Source organism: Drosophila tropicalis, unplaced genomic scaffold (assembly GCF_018151085.1).
Source record: "Drosophila tropicalis isolate 14030-0801.00 unplaced genomic scaffold, ASM1815108v1 contig_878, whole genome shotgun sequence".
Taxonomy (NCBI): Eukaryota; Metazoa; Arthropoda; class Insecta; order Diptera; family Drosophilidae; genus Drosophila; species Drosophila tropicalis.
The window spans coordinates 2,390,014-2,404,377 of NW_027173374.1; the positions used below are offsets into that span (position 1 = coordinate 2,390,014).

Consider the following 14,364-nt stretch of genomic DNA (forward strand, 5'->3'; position numbering starts at 1 on the left):
ACTGGTTCTAAAAAAACTGGGCCACATCTCCATGACATCTACGATAACATTTACATATCTTACTAAAATTTACCCAGATTGCTCAAAATTAACCTCAAAACCCTCATTTATTTTTATTATTTCACAATTTTTTTGATATGTATGTACATGTACATATTTCCATATTTGACATTTCTGCTGAGTGTGCTCTTAAAAATCGAGCATGCTTTTAAGACTAGACAAACTATCGATACTAGAAACGATATCCCATATCATTATCGTTAGTGAGTCAGAAATTGCATGTTTACTTGTGCTTTTGCAATTAAAATTGCTTAAATAAATATAATAAAAGGGAACTAGAATGTCGTACCACCCAGCAGGAATGCCCGATCAACAGTTTCTTTGGGATGTCTTTCAAAGGCAAGTTTAACAGTCATAAAAAATGTGTATCTATTGGCAATTACTTTCACACAATTTCAAAAGTAATTGTTCGAGTAGGAGTTGGAAAAACAAAAGAATGCGTAAGAAACACACTAATGTCAATACATATGTATGTATGTATATATATATATACATACGTGTCTATACATACATCTATTGTTATGTGCCAATTTATTTATATCAATGTTGTTGATATGAATTTAACAGCAGTAGCCCCAAGTCCCACCCATTCGATTTCTCTAAATGTCACAGCCAACACGGAAAATACTGAACCTCATACCTGTTGAATTTCCCATGGCAAACTTTCAACGGAACTAATTATAATTTTAATAATCCTACTATGTACATATTATTGAATTTCTGGCTTGATAAACCAATTTAAACTGATATACATATGTATATATTTTAGAGTGGACAAGGACAGAAGCGGACACATTTCTGCAGATGAGCTTCAGGAAGCTCTCTCCAATGGCACCTGGTCCGCATTTAATCCTGAAACAGTCAGACTTATGATTGGTATGTTTGACCGAGAAAACAGAGGAACTGTCTCATTCCAGGACTTTGGTGCTTTGTGGAAATATGTGACTGATTGGCAAAATTGTTTTCGCTCATTTGATCGCGATAATTCCGGCAACATAGACAAACAAGAACTAAAAACAGCATTGACTTCTTTTGGATATCGTCTGTCAGACAATCTTGTTGGCGTTCTTCTCAGAAAATTTGATCGGTTCGGTCACGGAACCATTCTATTTGATGATTTTATACAATGCTGTATTGTGCTTTATGTAAGTATCCCAAACACAATTAAGTTTGTATCATTAATCACTTTAGACTGATAAAAATCGTGCCACTCAATAAGTCGATATCATTTAAGCGTGTTATTAATGTATAATCTTAACTAAAAGCTCATTTAACCCCCACTAAAACGTTCCAAAATTATTATAATGCGTCGTTTAAATGTAACATTTTTTTAAATTATAGAACTCTTTTTCAAATTTTCTTTAAAAATTGTTATTTATAATGAGAAAGTCTGACATCTGGTCAGAATTTTAATTGTGAACATTGAGATTTACTTTTCTTTAATTTTTATTTATATTACAGACCTTGACAACTGCATTCAGACAGCATGATACGGATATGGATGGAGTCATAACTATACACTACGAACAGTTTTTAAGCATGGTTTTCTCTTTAAAAATTTAAATTTACGAAACTTTATCATTCAAAAATTCCTACACATTTGTATATATAAATATGTGTATGCAAAATGTTATCTGTAACTACAGCATATATCTGTATTTATATAAATTAACACTTATCGACAAGTAGATAATTATCCGCATCTTTTAAAATTCTACATTACATAATTGTTTCAGCTAGTCTTAAACATGTCTTTCTGAATCTGCTATTTTGAAACAAAAAACAATCGTTAAAATTGCCAAGTGAAATAATACCTCATTATAATTGTTACAAAATCTTTGTATTGTAAGGGTGATTAAAAAACACTGTATTATATATACGGATATATTTATAAACGTTTTTTCTGAATTTTTAACCCAACAATCAGAACCAGAAGAACATTACTTATGACTCACCAGTCAGAATATGTGGACTTTGGTTTGTAATCCATAACAAATATATTTATTTATGCATGTGTCTCACATGTCTACTAGTTTAATTAAAGTTCCATTAGATAAAACCTAACTATCTAAAGATTACCTTAAAAAACCTAGACCATTCACTGCCAAAAAATTTACAGGAGAAGTCAACAAATTATTGTAAACAACACTGGTGTCTGCAATAAAATCTCAATAATAATTGAATTAATCAGTTTTCCAACCTATAAATAAATATTGTCTTTGTAGTAAATAAAATAATAGTTTAAATAGTCTATGAATAAAAATCGCGTAAATCGGCAAAAGCTATATTTCAGTGTTGGCAAACTTTTTTTTTTTTGGCGCGTTGTTTGACCGCCCTGGTAGCCAAACATTTTACTCTAAATTATAAAACAAGCTAAAAATTTATCGAAAACCTACGCAAATATCGATTAAAAATCGCGTCGGCCGGCTTTACTTGGCGCACTAGTAAAAAACATTGTGAAATAATTGTTAAAAGTTTACCAGGAGTAAATGTTGTGTTGAGTATTGTTTAAAATTATTGTTGTCTAAAGTCTCGATTGATATCAATACGATGGAAATTGAACTACCATATATGGCAGAATATGCCAAGTCAGGCCGTGCCTCGTGTAAAGGATGCAAAAATTCAATTGCCAAAGACACTCTTCGACTCGCTGTGATGGTTCAGGTAAATTCCCTATTTTAAAATTCTACATACATTTGTACATAGAGGGGCCCTGGCACCACTTATCTGTGGGATTCCATTGCACCAAATCGAATTCGCATACATACATATGTACATGTTTATGTACATATGTATGTATGTGTGTATTTAATAGTATTCACTTTAGTGAGAGCATCTAATTGCTATTGATTCTTCTTCGATCTCTTTAAGTCTCCGGTGTATGATGGCAAAGTACCCAATTGGTTCCATGTGAATTGTTTCTTTAAAAAACAACGTCCAAGCTCTGCTGGCGACATTAAAAACTTTGAGAACTTGCGCTTTGATGATCAAAATGAAATTACAAAACTAATTGGTATGTAAATAATATGTCCATTGATATCTTATCTATACCAATCGTTCATTTAAACATAATACAAACATCCTTCATTTCCAGATACTGTCGGCGTTGTCGTCGAAGCCAAATCCGGCAAGAAGCGTTCGAAGGCCGAAAGTGGGGCACTTAAAGATTTTGGCATTGAATATGCCAAGTCCGGTCGGGCTGCATGCCGTGGGTGTGAGCAGAAAATAACCAAAGATCAAGTTCGTATACGAAAAACTGTATATGACACGGAAGTTGGAATGAAATATGGAGGTCAAGCCTTGTGGCATCACGTGGAATGCTTTGCTCAAATGCGTTCGGAACTTGGTTGGTTCGATACTGGCGAAAATCTTCCTGGTTTTAAGAGTTTAAAGGCTGAAGATAAAAAGGAGGTGCAAAATGCTTTGCCGTAAGTAAATTGCCTTTAACAGATTTGCCGTTTTTCTATAATGAGGATAACCGGAATTAAACTCATTTCAGGGCAATTAAATCTGAGGATTCACCAGTGGTTAAAAAGCCAAAAATCGAACCAGAGGTTCAAGCCGAGGAAGCAGAGAAAATGATAAAGCTAAAAAAACAAAATGAAATATTTTTCAAATACCGTGATCAACTAAAGGCTGAAATGAAGAAGCCAGATATTGAAAATTTATTGAGCACAAATGGTCTTCAGCCCATAGTAGGCGATTCAGAGAGGCTATATGATCAAGCTGCAGATTTGCTTGCTTTTGGAGCCCTTGAACCTTGCTCCGAGTGTCATAGCAGTCAGTTCATGTTTAACAAGTCTGGCTATCTGTGCAACGGAAATCTATCAGAGTGGACCAAATGCGCCAATTTGGTGACATCGCCAAAGAAAACTTCTTGCAAAGTGCCAAAAACTCTTAAGGCTCAATATCCTTTCCTTGATAATTACAAGGGCAAGCCATCGGCCCGAATAATTCACTACATTCCACCAAGTGCTGCGACCATAGCCAAAGATGTCGCCATTAAAAAGAATCCTGATGAATTGGATGGGTATGTACTGAGTTAATGTCCTATGCATAAGTACAACATTTTAGTTATTTCCATTTTTCATCTGCAGTCCGAAAATAAAACGTGAGCGTCCGGCTTTATACAATATCAAGTTTGCACATATTGCCATGAAAGAACATGAGCAGGATCTAAAGAAGCGTATTGCCAAACTGGGTGGCAAACTCGACACAAAAATTACAGAGGATACGATCGCGATAATATCGACACAAAAAGAGGTTGAGAAAATGACATCTCGTATGCAAAAGGCTAAGGAACTTGGTATTCATGTTGTGCCAATTGAATATTTGGATTCTGTTGAATCGGATGGCGCTGGTGCCGTTAATTATATCAGCAGCATGACTCTTTGCGATTGGGGTACTGATCCCTCAGCTCGCATACCACAAGAAGAAGCAAAGAGCTCAAAGTCAAAGAGTATCTATACTAAATCAGTGCCAAAGTCAGTAACACTGAAAGTAAAGGATGGACTTGCTGTTGATCCAGAGAGTGGCCTCGAGGACATCGCACATGTGTATGTCAAGGGAAAGGACAAATTTAATGTTGTTTTGGGTTTAACAGATATTCAGAAAAACAAGAATTCATACTATAAAGTACAGCTCCTGGAAGCCGACAAAAAAAACAAGTAAGCAATTGGAATTCCTATATAAAATAAAATTTTAATCGATCAAATATTTATAGGTACTGGGTATTCCGTGCTTGGGGACGTATTGGTACGACTATTGGAAAAAATAAAGTGGAAGACTTTGGTAATCTTTTGGAAGCCATTGAAAATTTTAAAAGTGTATATGCTGACAAAACAGGAAATGATTTTGATGATCGTCATAATTTCGTTAAAGTACCTGGTCGTATGTATCCTATTGACATTCAATATGATGAGGCCAATGACTTGGCTGATGCGGCCAAGAATCAGAGTATTCCATCTAAGCTAGATATGTCAGTTCAAAATCTAATAAAGCTGATTTTCGATGTGGATAATATGAAACGAACAATGATGGAATTCCATATTGACATGGAAAAAATGCCCTTAGGCAAGCTGAGTTTGAAACAAATTGAATCTGCCTATAAAGTGGTTACCGAAATTTATGATCTGATTAACTCGAATCCAACGAATGCCAAACTTATTGATACAACAAATCGATTCTATACATTAATTCCACACAATTTTGGAGTTCATGCACCTCCATTAATTGATACAATTGAGCAAGTTGAAAACTTGAGGCAAATGCTTGACTCATTGGCTGAAATCGAGGTAGCCTACAATTTGATAAAGACTGAAGATTCTGGTGAGGATATCAATCCATTAGACAAACATTATGAGCAACTCAAGACCCAATTGAATACACTAGATAAGAGTAGCGAAGAATTTGCTACAATTAAAAAGTATGTGCAAAATACACATGCTTCTACTCATAGTTCCTATGAACTCGAAATCGTGGATGTCTTTAAGGTGGCTCGTCAAGGAGAGTCCCGCCGCTACAAGCCATTCAAGAAATTGCATAACCGTAAATTATTGTGGCACGGCTCTCGTCTGACCAATTTTGTTGGTATACTGTCACACGGTTTGAAAATCGCTCCACCAGAAGCTCCACCAACTGGTTATATGTTTGGCAAAGGTATTTATTTTGCTGATATGGTATCCAAATCAGCCAATTACTGTTGCACAAGTCAACAAAACTCCACTGGCCTGATGCTTCTATCTGAAGTTGCATTGGGAAATATGATGGAATGCAATGCAGCAGAATATGTCACTAAATTGCCCAAGGACAAGCACAGTTGCTATGGCCATGGTCGCACCATGCCGGATCCAAAAGAATCTCAAATGCGGGATGATGGCGTTGAAATACCATTGGGAAGACCAGTGACTGATGAAAAATTGAAATCATCTTTATTATACAATGAGTATATAGTATATGATATTGCTCAGGTTAACGTTCAATATTTGCTACGTATGGAGTTTAAGTATAAATACTAAAAATAGCTTTTTCGAGTTACAAAATAATCAAAAAACATCACATCGAGAGTTTTTTTTTTTTTTTTATATGTATATTCAACACATGAATTTATAATTTTATGTAATCTTTGCATATATGTATATATTTTGCAAAAATGTTTATTGAAGTGTTAATGTTTAGTTCAGAGATATGTCAAATGTCTAATCCTAAACAGAAAATGATCTATAATTAGTACATCATTTTTGTGCTAACTAAACTTGTTGGGTGCAGCTATTTTCTTAATACTTTCCACGACCGCAAAAATACCCCCAAAAAAGCACACAACAGTTTGGATCGGTTTTTTTTGTTAAACTACTTTTTTATCAAATTATTAAAATGTCTAATTTGCCATAAATTAAAATTCTTTTTCATAAGAATCATTACAATGTTAATAAAAACCAACCATTACAAATATAACTCAAGATTTATTACCAAATTGAATCAGAATTCAATATGAAAACATTCCTAAACCTTAGTTGATTCAACTTAACATAAAAAATCAAGTGAACAAACCAAAAAAATAATGCACCTAAAATGGTTGAATGAGTAAACGTAGGCTTAAGAAAAGTGAAAACTAAATTTTTTATATATATATATATATATATATGAGTACCACATTAATCAATAAAGAAAGTATACAAAAATGGGCTGTATTATAATTTTGTAAAAATAAAAATAGAGATTCGGCACCATTTAGCAGATTGGATTGAAAGATCGAAACCTTATCGCTGAGATAATTTACTGCTTAAGATCTATCTATTAAGACAGAGCATTTAAATTGTAGACAAATCAATATTGAATCTCCAGTTTCCAGCCGAAGACATTACTTCTAGCTTGCTAACTCCACAAGCAAACTACACAATATGAATTCCCATAAAAAAGAGTTAGAACACAACAATGTGTCTTAACTCATTTAACATGCATGAAATAAACTCAACTAGTTTATTTTATAAGTAATTTAGGTGAACAATTTAAAATAGATTTTAAAAATAATAAGTAATTAGGGCTAATGCTCCCCATAAATTGTTTATGTATGCTTGTTGTGAGAGTCCTTTTTTTGCAACTTCAAACAGCACCAGGATCTCTGGTGACTAACTATTTTGTTCATTTTCTAGATTCAATTAAGGAGCCGTAAATTTCAGCTTGGCAATTTATTGGCGTCGTCGTGTGTTGCGCTGTTTATCAAAACGCATTTCCATTTCTTCCAGAACCTTGGGAGTGTAGCGGACAACGAGTTTAACTGATCCAATTGCCTGCTTTAATAGTTCCACAGCTTTCTCATGGTTTTCTCCTTCAACAGACTGTAAAAAGGCTTTATTATCACATAGTCTTTAAAAGATTTTCGACAAAGCACTTACCACACCATTAACTGAAAGCAATTGATCGCCTCTCTTTAAGCCTCCATGTCTGTCAGCAACTCCACCTGGTATAATACGGGAAATATAAATGGGAGAATTCTGCTCCTTGCCTCCCATAACGTTGAATCCTAAACCTGTAAACAAATTTATTTCATAAATTTAGGGGTGTGGCAATGCAGAAGTCATCTTTGGAAGCAAATCACATACCTTCCTCTGTTTTTGGCAGCTCGACAACCCGTGGATGAGCATGACCCTCACTTGCTGCAAATGCTGCCACCGTCGCCTTGGCTGTCGCAGATGCACGAACATCTTGCGATCCTTGAATATCCACTGTTTCATAGACGTGCTCGTAGACTTCACGAACAGATGTAAGGAATTCAGAATTCAACACCTTTTGCAAGGCAGATAGTTTTGTTGTTGGAAAATCTCCACTGGCTTGCAGTTTTTCTAATAATTCTATCGATCTTTTTACATCTGAAGAAACAATATTGATTCCGTTGTGTTTTCACAATTTTCTGGTGAAGGTGTAATGTGTATTGTCCTTACCTCTTGCCAGGGTCAGTGGTTCTGAAATCTCGGCCATCTTAAAGGTGTCTTCAATTTACAATCTTGTAAATATATATTTTATCCTTTGACACTGCTTAGCAAAACAAACCGATGTGACCGCACTTTTAAATCCATAAAATACCAAACAGAATACATTTAGAGTAAAGGTATTCATGAAATTTGTTGAAAATATTTATAGCTTAATATATTTATTATCTTTAAATAAGGCAATTAACAACTTCAAACCCCAAAAGAAAGTAACCTAAGATAAAAATTTAAAATGATCTCTTAAGAAATTTTGTGTAAATTTTCCAATTCTTTGGTAAAACGAAAAAGTAGACTTTGTTTTGAATTAAGGTTTTCAGATATCTCTTAAACAGATCTGTGTACTTTTCATTGATAAAGTATTCGTTAGTTATAGATAAACGAAAAATACTTTGCAATTTGTTTACAACAAGAAATCGAAGGGTCAACATACCCCTGACGAAATCGGTAATATCGAATATTCAACCCTGCCGATGCAGAGGCAAACATCTGTGTATGTGAACGTTAATAAATAAAACAGTTTCGAAGAATTCAATTGGAGTGCAATAAGTGATTGTCAAATTTAATCACATAATTAAAAATAAGTTCGACCACACATAGACCTCAGTTGGCAAAGAATTTAGTTTAGTAGGATATTTTAACAATTGTTGTCATGGGAAGCATTGAGAAGGCTTGCATTTCTGGGTTTCTGTGTCGTCTATGCTCCGAAATGCATAGGACAGTCATACATATTTACGGTGATCAGGGTCAGCGGTTATGTCTAGTTGAGAAAATCAACGGCTATCTACCAATAACTGTAAGTATTAACAATTATGCCATTATGTCCAACACCCCGCACAGTGTCTAATACATTGACATTTATGTAGCTGTCTCTATACTTTTGCATTTACATGCATGCACAATGTATACATACACAATAAATACACATATGATAAATGTATACACATTGAATTTATTATTAATGTTTATGCAGATTTCTCCAACCGATCCATTGCCAAAAACCATATGTAAAACTTGTTTGCATCGTGTCGAACAACATTATTCCCTTCTGATGCGACTTACCCGTATGCGGGAGGAGCGCAAACTAAAGTTATTGGGCTATAAGGCACGCGTCGACTTGGACACGGTGAGTAATCTTACATATTTAGTTTATTTTTCAACGAAAATAATAAATCAATATCATCCCCAATCGTTTATGGTGCAGACAAGCTCCTCATTATCCAGCGTAGAGTTTTCGGAGGACGAAGAGCAGGGAACAACAGGAAATACAGACGAAGCGACTGGTGGTACTGCCAAAGAAACATCTGAAGCCACCAGTTCAGATCAGCCGACATCTTCACCTCGAAGTAACACATCCAATGAAGTTGTTGCCTCAAGCAGCAGCAGCAGCAGAAATCAGATGGAGTCAACTGCTACTCCTACTCCCGCAAGCACTACAACAGGGCAGACTACACAGGAACTTTCTCCTATGCCTTGAAAAGACAAACATAGAAAGATAGACTAATAACTGTTAAACAAAATTTTGTTTTGTCTCATCCAACAAGAATTACAAGTGTACGTATTATGAATAATTTAATATAATGTATCTATGGTATATAGAATGCTTTTTATTTACGATTTAAAAAGAAACACAAAAAAAGAAGAAAGAAGAAGAAGCGCTATTAACACAAGTGTGGTTATTTGAAAAGAGTTTGAATATGAAAGCGCCAGAAGTCAAAACTAGGGACGGGATATTAAATCCTGACTGAATTTACGTAATAAAGGATATCCGTATTCCTAGTTACAATATAAAGCAAAGATTGTAGCCACTCCTCAAGTATCATAGTAAAACGACATAGTTAAAAGCATTGTAAATACTTATATGTACAAGTTTTATTAAAAGTTTAAAACAAATTTGTATAATCGATAATAATTGATCCTCGTATTTCTATACCTTAAGGATATAGATTTCTTATCAGCATTAGTTTGCCATATAAATCTAGCCAGATTTGTTTAGTGTTTTAATACTAAATGGATATATGTATGTAAGTTGTTTTAGTTTGATTAATTTTGTTTTGTACATTTAGTAGAATCAGGCAAATTGGAATGTTATTTATATATGTATGTATTTCCTACTATTGAATGAATGTGGATGGGAAATATCTAATTGGTATGTTTTTGGTATATTGTGTTAGAGTTAAATAGTTGTGTAAGAGTTCTAGAGAGCTAGAAAAGTTGTGTAAAGTTTAAAATCTTCAATGGCCTGAATATGAACGGTTTTAATTACAATCTAATTCGACCTAAATTTAAGTGAGTTATAGTACATAAAAATTTGATTCGTCTGCTTATGTTACATAATCATGTAAGTACATTATTTCTCAACGATCATCTTTATACAAAGCTTCAGATAAATCGTCAAATAGAGTGCTTGATATTTTTAAAACGTCACTGGAGATCTTTCCACAACTGGAATCGTTTACTGATTGTTGATTAAGTGCTCTGCGTAGGGGTAAGAGAAAGTTTGTATACGGATTTGACCCAAGCGGATAGCTTTCAATAATCTCATAAACGATTTTGAAAAGCGGTTGCTTATCAAAGTGAAAATATCCTCTGTTACCATGTATTAACTTAATACCGAAGCGAGAAGTGCTGCACACACTCATGTACATGCAGTGATCTGGTCGGTAGTTATATTCGCAAGGCATCACATAAAGCTTATCAGGATGGTAGTAAAAAAGTATATTAATGATATCCTGATCCCCCCACGTAATACGTAATTTATATTCTTTGTGGATAGGCAGGATTTGCTTTTCCCAATTAAATTCACGCATGCGTGTGAGATTCATCAGCATTACCCCGGAATTTACACCCAGTTTACCATAAAATGGATGACGTGCAAAACGATTATACCAGCCAATATTCTCACTCTCATGCTCCGGAGTCAGGGCAGCCATTTGAGTTTCATTGAATTTCTTGAAAAATGTCCATAAATCAGAGATTGGTGACAAAAACAGAACATCCGTGTCGACATATAGCAAGGAATCCACATTTGTTAGCAAGGACTGTAAAATATGGATAAGAGCTGATTCATTAAAAATCTTAAAATTGGCTAAAAACTATTTTACCGGCAAAAAAAGACGTTGAGCAGCACAGGGTTTAAATAGATTTTTCCATTCAACTTCATTTTGATTGGGAAATTTCAATTGCAATAGCTCAAAATCGAATGCATAAGGTAGCAGATCCTTCCAGTCTGTCAGTTTCTCCCGGAATTCATCCGTAACACTATTCTCAGTAAATATAACAAACTTAAGATATTCTTCATATGTATTAAATAGAAGAGCCGATTTGATCATAACTAGAGTTTCCTGCACTCGTTGACCGCACGAGACCACTACAATATGAAGAGGGCTCTTTCCTTTATGCCTATTATGTTCGGGAATAAAGAAAACGATTAATTATTAGCACTAATATTCAACCAGTTGTTTTACAAATTCATATATGTATCTTACATTTGATGAGATGTAGTCAGTGAGCCTTCATCAGGTTCCCAGGATGGGCTTTGAAGTAAAATATATAAAACAGTAGCGAAGGCACTTATGCCCAGAAAGTACATGGACAAATGTTGCTAAAATGTTATAAAAAACAAATTAGTATGGTTTAATATGTTATTTTAAGTAGTATTATTACCATTTTTCTTAGTTTTCAACACCTGGGTAAAGGTAAATATGATTAGACCCCTGCTTCAAGACATTATAGGGTCGTCACAACTTTAATATGAAAACCCACTGGAGTAAATAAAAATTAATTGATGCAAAACCTTTCTCAGCTCATGGTTCTTTAAATATTTATTTTATTTGTTTATTAAAAACGCTTCTTCAACAAAAACAGCTGGCTCCGACAGGTGATGCCGGTTGCATTCTCCAACATTCGATAACCGATAACTTTTGAACATCGTCTATTCGTGGGGAGGTTTGAATATTTGAAGCATTTTAGCGCATGTTTTTAATATTATTATTGCACATCAATTGCATTTTTTGAATTTGAAATTCTTGACTGAATTTTTCTTCAGAATAAAAATTAATTTTTGCATAAGTTGGTAAATAAAATTTAATGAATTTGTACATACCGAGTTCGAATCATAAAGCAAAAATCGCTTTTGAGAATAAACTAATTTTTGTAAACCTGAAGCAAACTGCAAAAACCAGTCAAATCCCGAACCCTTTTGGTTTTATAATAAACGTTTGTTTATGAAAACAAAGAATCATAACGGTATTGTGGCATAAAAGTTTAACTGACACAAGGTTTTCATATGCCTATGTACAAATCGTTCACATATTTACATAAGTATGTATGAAAATGAAAATTTACACTTTTACACGTACAAATTTTAAATGCAAGTAAAAGTTTGCCCTAAAACTTCTACTTATAAATTCAAAATGCGTATTGTCATTCAAGACAACGGCAACAATTAACAGTAGCCTTACGTATGCACATATGTACATACACATATACATATGTATGTGAAAATGTAAGTACTTTTGTGTCAACTTTTTTACCAACTAATTAATTAATAGTTAGAGCTTAAATGTTTTATACAGTGCGTTTGAAATAAAGTAGACACCTTGATAAGGAAGCGGACTATAAATGATTTAAGTGAGTTATTATTGAAGGTAGTTTGTTTAATAAACAAAAAAACTGATCAATCTGGATCTAAAAAGATAATCTTCTTTACTGTTTTACAATTAATGTTTACATAAGCTAAGCAATATGTTGGAGTTTTAGAAAGTGTTGACGAATATTTGCAATTCGGGCAAAAATATGTGTGTGTATTGTTCTAGAGTTAAATCAATCGGTGGATTAAATATAATATCTGTTAGTCGATTCGTGAAAGTTTTGCTAAATAAATGTGCTGTTCTCCGTTGAGTAAGTAAAGAGTGGCTAAAGCTCGAAGCACGTGCGCTGAGCTGGACTCCCTCCCCTGAATACCAAACTAAATGAATACAAATGTCAATCCGCAGTGGCTAACTTTGAGGGAAAAGTAAAATTGTCACAAATACTTATGCATACTTGCACAACGCACTTGCACTCAATAAAGAAAAGAGTTGGAAGTTTATAATCAACCTTCTGGCGCTTAAGCTCTTTATTCAACTGTCGGTAGTAGGCGAATACGCACCACAAAACCCTACGGATATCGGAAAAATGCGGAAGATTTTATTACCAGTTTTCGTGTGTGCTGTACAAATAGCTCTGTGCTCTTCGGAAGCGTCCTTTTCGCAGGACACCTACGTAAATGCGTTACAAAACTCACATTCAACAGATTTCGGTGTGTAAAATAAAACAAAATAAAGGATGTTATGGATTTCGTGATGTATCAACTGTTAACTAAGTTTTTTTTAAACTTATCTTTATGTGTATCTAAAGGATATCTGAATAGTCGTTTCAGCAAAAAATAAAGTGACAAAAACAATGCAAAGTGGAGAAAACTCCACTTTATCCTAACTGTGACATTTACTTAGTGAAAAGAATAAAAGTTCTATAATGAATGGCCACACCAGCTAGTTAGTTAAAAGTTTCTAAAATAGTTTCTAAAATCTTTTGTTGGAATTTCTTATTTTATTCAAGATAACGGAGGCGGCTACCAATACAATCCTCCGCCGAATAATAACTACCTGCCACCGCCGACGGCACCTGCTCCCGTTTACGGGCCACCACCACAGCAGCCACAACCTGTTTATGGCCCTCCACCACCATTCTATAAGCCTGCTCCGCCAATTCCATATCAATCACATGACTCATGGTTCTTAGAGAAACTGAAATCGAAAATAAATCTCTTCACTTTGGGAAAAATAATGTTAAAATTATTGATTTTCAAAAAGATTGTCAAATTCATCGGCGTGATTTGTTTGCTTTTGTTTTTGCCAAAACTGAAAAATATGTTCAAGGATGATATGTCTATGGAGGATATGGAAGGAATGGAAAGCAAGCATGGTGAGACAGAAAAAGGTAAATACAATACCCTTACCACCCTATAACGAAAATTTATGAAATCATAATTCAAATTTCCAATTCATTTTCCAATTTTAGATAAACTACAACAGCAAATAGATGACGCTTACGAATTCATAATGAACTCAATTGAAGGCTTTGAGAGAAAACATTTGTAAACTAAGCCAACCAACTTGTTGCAAGTGTTTCTAACTATCTAATACCAAAAATCAATCTATTATATGGATTCATGAGACATCAGCAAGCCGAAGATGTACATAAATAGTTCTTGTTATCAAATTTAAGAAAGTATTAATTTATTACTGAATTTATGCTAATCTGTTCTATTTTGAAT

General features: G+C 34.1%; 6 protein-coding genes across 6 annotated transcripts; 4 read left to right on the forward strand and 2 right to left on the reverse strand.

Annotated features, from left to right (window-relative positions):
• The first annotated feature begins 138 nt into the window (after window positions 1-138).
• On the forward strand, window positions 139-1,943 carry Alg-2 (Apoptosis-linked gene-2). The gene is made up of 3 exons (XM_068299400.1): window positions 139-399; window positions 830-1,205; window positions 1,522-1,943. The coding sequence occupies exons 1-3, from the start codon at window positions 341-343 to the stop codon at window positions 1,621-1,623; spliced, it is 537 nt and encodes a 178-aa protein (XP_068155501.1). The 5' UTR covers window positions 139-340; the 3' UTR covers window positions 1,624-1,943.
• Window positions 1,944-2,473: 530 nt separating this feature from the next.
• Parp1 (Poly-(ADP-ribose) polymerase) lies at window positions 2,474-6,532 on the forward strand. The gene is made up of 6 exons (XM_068300557.1): window positions 2,474-2,724; window positions 2,932-3,073; window positions 3,155-3,488; window positions 3,560-4,090; window positions 4,158-4,727; window positions 4,784-6,532. Exons 1-6 carry the CDS (start codon window positions 2,611-2,613, stop codon window positions 6,075-6,077), a joined length of 2,985 nt encoding a protein of 994 aa, XP_068156658.1. The 5' UTR covers window positions 2,474-2,610; the 3' UTR covers window positions 6,078-6,532.
• Window positions 6,533-7,024: 492 nt separating this feature from the next.
• veli (L27 and PDZ_signaling domain-containing protein veli) lies at window positions 7,025-8,133 on the reverse strand. The gene is made up of 4 exons (XM_068300526.1): window positions 8,001-8,133; window positions 7,662-7,928; window positions 7,455-7,588; window positions 7,025-7,397 (listed from the first exon to the last, which is right to left on the reverse strand). The coding sequence occupies exons 1-4, from the start codon at window positions 8,035-8,037 to the stop codon at window positions 7,248-7,250; spliced, it is 588 nt and encodes a 195-aa protein (XP_068156627.1). The 5' UTR covers window positions 8,038-8,133; the 3' UTR covers window positions 7,025-7,247.
• Window positions 8,134-8,513: 380 nt separating this feature from the next.
• Window positions 8,514-9,957, forward strand: LOC137584396 (integrator complex subunit 6 homolog). Its single transcript, XM_068299771.1, has 3 exons — window positions 8,514-8,841; window positions 9,019-9,171; window positions 9,250-9,957. Exons 1-3 carry the CDS (start codon window positions 8,698-8,700, stop codon window positions 9,520-9,522), a joined length of 570 nt encoding a protein of 189 aa, XP_068155872.1. The 5' UTR covers window positions 8,514-8,697; the 3' UTR covers window positions 9,523-9,957.
• Window positions 9,958-10,092: 135 nt separating this feature from the next.
• shams (glucoside xylosyltransferase 1 shams) lies at window positions 10,093-11,945 on the reverse strand. Its single transcript, XM_068299770.1, has 4 exons — window positions 11,712-11,945; window positions 11,534-11,649; window positions 11,150-11,447; window positions 10,093-11,086 (listed from the first exon to the last, which is right to left on the reverse strand). The coding sequence occupies exons 1-4, from the start codon at window positions 11,712-11,714 to the stop codon at window positions 10,403-10,405; spliced, it is 1,101 nt and encodes a 366-aa protein (XP_068155871.1). The 5' UTR covers window positions 11,715-11,945; the 3' UTR covers window positions 10,093-10,402.
• Window positions 11,946-13,220: 1,275 nt separating this feature from the next.
• On the forward strand, window positions 13,221-14,221 carry LOC137585649 (uncharacterized). Its single transcript, XM_068301498.1, has 3 exons — window positions 13,221-13,347; window positions 13,647-14,027; window positions 14,109-14,221. The coding sequence occupies exons 1-3, from the start codon at window positions 13,224-13,226 to the stop codon at window positions 14,186-14,188; spliced, it is 585 nt and encodes a 194-aa protein (XP_068157599.1). The 5' UTR covers window positions 13,221-13,223; the 3' UTR covers window positions 14,189-14,221.
• Window positions 14,222-14,364: the final 143 nt, after the last annotated feature.